Raw genomic sequence first — 4,287 nt, 5'->3', positions numbered from 1 at the left:
CACAATTCTAATGCTTATTGGATTGACATTGTGATAAACGTCCAAGGTTTCGCCTTGAAAATTGCACAGGTCTTGAAAATGAACTTTATACACACAATACCGACATTGTATGAAAGACCTCAGTCTTAAAACCCGACTGTAAACCAGCAGAAAAGTAATCGTCGATTTGACAGATAACCATAATCAAGTAAAGAACAAGTATAATAACTTTAAATTTATTTATTGGTATAAATCTTGTTGGTTTTTGTCACACTCTGACATAGTTACATATATCAAGTATCAATGTCAGGGTCCACAATAATGTGGAGTCATGACACAGAGAATCATGATGATGGAATATCATTTCACACCTGGTAGGTTCTCTTCAAACGAGAATTCATCGCCTCGGGGCTGCACTACCAGAAAGTTCAGATTGATTTTATCGCCAGCTTTCCGGATAGCGTTATACGCCCTGCACTGTTCGGGTACGCTGCACTATTGTTAGGTTTTAACGCCCAGTCATCGTTTGACGAAAAGACACAGTTTATGGCCCCTAGGAAGTTCACATGCTAGAGAGTACAAGTCCACAAAAACAAGTCTTTTCTCAACCCTGTTTCGAAACACGCTTTGCGAACATTCGTGATAAGTAAGGTTCTTGAATGTCTTGACCAGTACCACTTCTTGGAATCGGTTCTTTGTCAAACTGAACCTACGAAAGTTCTTGCTGTTCCAGCAGTTTGAACTAAGAAATTTGATGATCAGGCGATCATACAGAAAGTTAATCCACTCTATGTGATGATCTTTTTCATCGGCTGAACACTCGTTTGATGAGACTGGAGCGGCGCTTCCTGCATTTCAAGGTGGCCATCACCACTTGTTCGTATACCTCCTTGACGCCCGTCTTGTCGGCTGCTGAGCACTCTACGTAACAGAACGCTCCGATCTGTTTGGCGAGGCTCTGTCCCTCTTCCTTGGTGATGTGGTCAGTCTCCCCTAGTATGAGGTCTGTCTGCGTGGCCACCAGGACAACAGGTCGTTTCCTGTCCACTTGCTGGATCTCGGGGACCCAGAAGTCACGCACGCTCTCCATGGACTCCCTATCCACGGCGCTGAAGCAGACGACAAAGATATCGTTGCTTCTGTATTCCTGCGTTCTGACTTGATCGTAATCATGCTAAAATGAAGGGAAAAAACAAGAACTGTTATAATTTTGAATAAGTAAAGTTTAATGTTTTACATATTTAAAGTAGATAAATCATGTAAATAAAGTTATATTCACTGTTTTAAAAAAAATCTATTTACCTGTCCAGATAAATCCAGAATGCTGAGAGAATATTTGTCTCCAGCCACGGATAAGGAGGCTGAATAGCTGTCCTCTGTGGTAGCAATGTATCCTTCATCAAAGTTCTGCCCGGTGATGGCCTTTGCAAGGGAAGACTTCCCAATCATGGCATCACCAACCAAAGAACACTGTACTTTATATTTATCCATTGACACAACCATTTTGCCGAGTTCTTAGATGCTTGCCGATCTATCTCCTACAATAATTAAGGATCTAATGATAGTGAAACGGGCGGTTCTCGGTATTTATAAGGTTACAATATAGTCAGCCAATCAGAAGAGGTTTCGGTCGGTCTATTTTTACCGCCTGGATTTTACCTGTATTTTACTATTTCCTTCTCTATCTCAGGTAGACTGAAGGGAGGCGCGTGCCCAATGCCGCTGGGGCGTGAACAATACACAGCTTCGTTTGTTTGTTTTACTCGTAATATCATATTGTTATTCCTTTTGAAGATTACCAAGAAGGAAATAACATGTGAGAGTAGTCTTTTGTGACAGCAACGAATGTTAATTTGAATGGGTCATAAGATCAGTTGTTTAACATTCTTATTGCAATTAACATAATTTATATCATCATGAAAAGTTCAGCTGTTAACAAAGGCGTTGTCAGGACCCCAACAGAATATCAAATTGTAGGGCAGAATGAAAATATCTGAACACGATTGATAATCTGTTTGTAAGACCGAACAACCGCGCAATATTAAATTCAAAGCCGTTGGTCAACTCTCTCTCTCTCTCTCTCTCTCTCTCTCTCTCTCTCTCTCTCTCTCTCTCTCTCTCTCTGATAACTATAGTAAAATCTTCAAGCATGCTTTTTTCAAGATATGTTTAACTGAAAGTCATCATAAATGTGTCAGTTTAATCTAATTAGCGTTTAAATGATAAAAGAAATTTAAATATCTATAACAAGATTCAAACGAGGGACGAGTCCTTAAATTATTAGCGTAAATAATCATCTTGACATAGTTTAATATAAATCTGTCATATAAAGGAGATTTTCTTCACATTTTGTATCACTAATGGCTATTTTACCGGTCATTACTAATATCAAGTGTCAAAGTGGACACCCCTGCGGCACGCATTCTCTTTTGTGTTACGATTAAGTACCATTCAGTAGAACTTGTTTATTTCCTTGGAGCTATATAATCTCATCATCAACGATTAATATCGCCGACAGAACAAGGTGACAGAACACAAACTCAACGTGCCCCCAAATAGCTGGAGAAGATATGTTTTACTTTTTGAGGAAGCAGCAATTTATCATATGATATCCTCTGAAGTTTTTAATTAACTAAGAAAAATATTTAAAGATTAATGTTTCTATCATGAATTTTATGAATTATCATACAGACGCAAAAAGGGGTCACCGCAATAAGACAATTAAGTCAGCTAAAAGTTTTCAGATACCTGCTAGATTTGTTTTTGCACCAGAACAAACAATTTTTCTTATCAACATTTGGTGTGACAACGGCTATTAATTACAGATTAAATATACATATTTATGGAAAATATGCATTTTTTGTCGGAGCCGCTGTCAGTCGTGTTCGTTAACATGACCGTCTGGGCCCTCGGTGTTTCAAGGTAAATCTATCGATGTACGTGTAAAAACAGATACAAGACTAATTGGTGTTGAAGAAAACTGACGTTGAACATTGTATTTATGCAAGGTGTGCGTTAATTAGAAAATAAATATGTCAAGACCAATGACTTCTTAATTATCTTATTGATATTTACCAGTTGTTTGACTGCCTGGTGTGCTGTATATTTAATAGAAAATCAAGTTTTACAATTAATTCTTTCTAATTAATGAATGATAAAGTTGATGAACAATCTATATGCTATTGAATCTCGACAAATGTCAAGTTCCTATCATTATGGCCTTCAATTTTGTTTTGCATGCTAAATAATCTAATCAAAGAGGACGTCTCGCCTGTCCCAAATAAATTGCCAAAATTAATGTTTAAAGTCTTTAAATAAGATATCGTCCGTCATTCCTCCAAAATCAAAGGACATGAAAAATGGTATTAATAAATTTGCTGATTTCACATGCACTTTAAATTATCAGTATGACATTGTTACATTATAGATTCTAATAAATCATTTACAGAGCGTAAAATTGTATTTTTTTTACTTAGAGTGCAAATAAATAAAGTAGTTGCTATCCTCCATAAATATTACACAACAAAGGACCCAGTAGAGTGTTTGGAACATTAAGTGTACACTCTATACAACAACGCCCCCTGTTTAAAAAGGATGCGCTCTTTTTGTCCACCTATTTATAAATAGAAATATAATTTACGATGCACTTGCTGATTTTATTGCAAAATAAAGTTCTTGTCTCGACAAACAGACACTGTTTATTATTATGTTTTTGTGCACTGGTACAACTTCACCACCTCTCCTTTTTCTGTTGTATATTGATAATGTTTCTAAAGAAAACTACTGGGTAAATGTTTACCCTAACAATTAGCAATGAGCAGCCTTCTATATATGTACCTGGTCGTACGCGAACCATACAAAATACCGAAACAGTCCCAGTTTTGTTAAATTTTATTCAGATCTGAATGATGGCGTCTCTGTAGTGAATACAACCTGTCGTTTCGGATAAAACTCTATGAAATACCAAGGATTCCAGACTGAAGAAGGACTAACTGAATTCTATTCAAACCTTGCTGCAGTGTTCAGTTTGATGGTGTCAATACGCCAGATTGCCATGTCATGAGCAGGAACTAAATTAAATCATTTAAAGTAAATAAAACCGACATTATTTAAAAAGAAATATCGTGTTAGCTCTTATTTTACATCTTAAAAAAGTCGCAAAAATAAGAAGACTAAGTTGTGGTCAATTCCTGGAACATGTTGGGGCTTCTGCCTCATCCTCTGACCACAATCAAATTGTCATTGACTAAGTGTTCTGTTTGTCACGACTTGGAGACAAAACGTTAATGAAAAGAAAACTTGTTTCAG

General features: G+C 36.8%; 1 protein-coding gene across 1 annotated transcript; it reads right to left on the bottom strand.

Moving 5' to 3' along the window:
• Nucleotides 1–204: 204 nt before the first annotated feature.
• LOC128177086 (rho-related GTP-binding protein RhoQ-like) lies at nt 205–1,549 on the bottom strand. Its single transcript, XM_052843622.1, has 2 exons — nt 1,282–1,549; nt 205–1,153 (listed from the first exon to the last, which is right to left on the bottom strand). Exons 1-2 carry the CDS (start codon nt 1,480–1,482, stop codon nt 785–787), a joined length of 570 nt encoding a protein of 189 aa, XP_052699582.1. The 5' UTR covers nt 1,483–1,549; the 3' UTR covers nt 205–784.
• Between the last annotated feature and the right edge of the window lie 2,738 nt (nt 1,550–4,287).

This window comes from Crassostrea angulata, chromosome 3 (genome assembly GCF_025612915.1).
Source record: "Crassostrea angulata isolate pt1a10 chromosome 3, ASM2561291v2, whole genome shotgun sequence".
NCBI classification, from domain to species: domain Eukaryota; kingdom Metazoa; phylum Mollusca; class Bivalvia; order Ostreida; family Ostreidae; genus Magallana; species Magallana angulata.
This window is presented reverse-complemented; position numbering and strand designations above follow the sequence as displayed.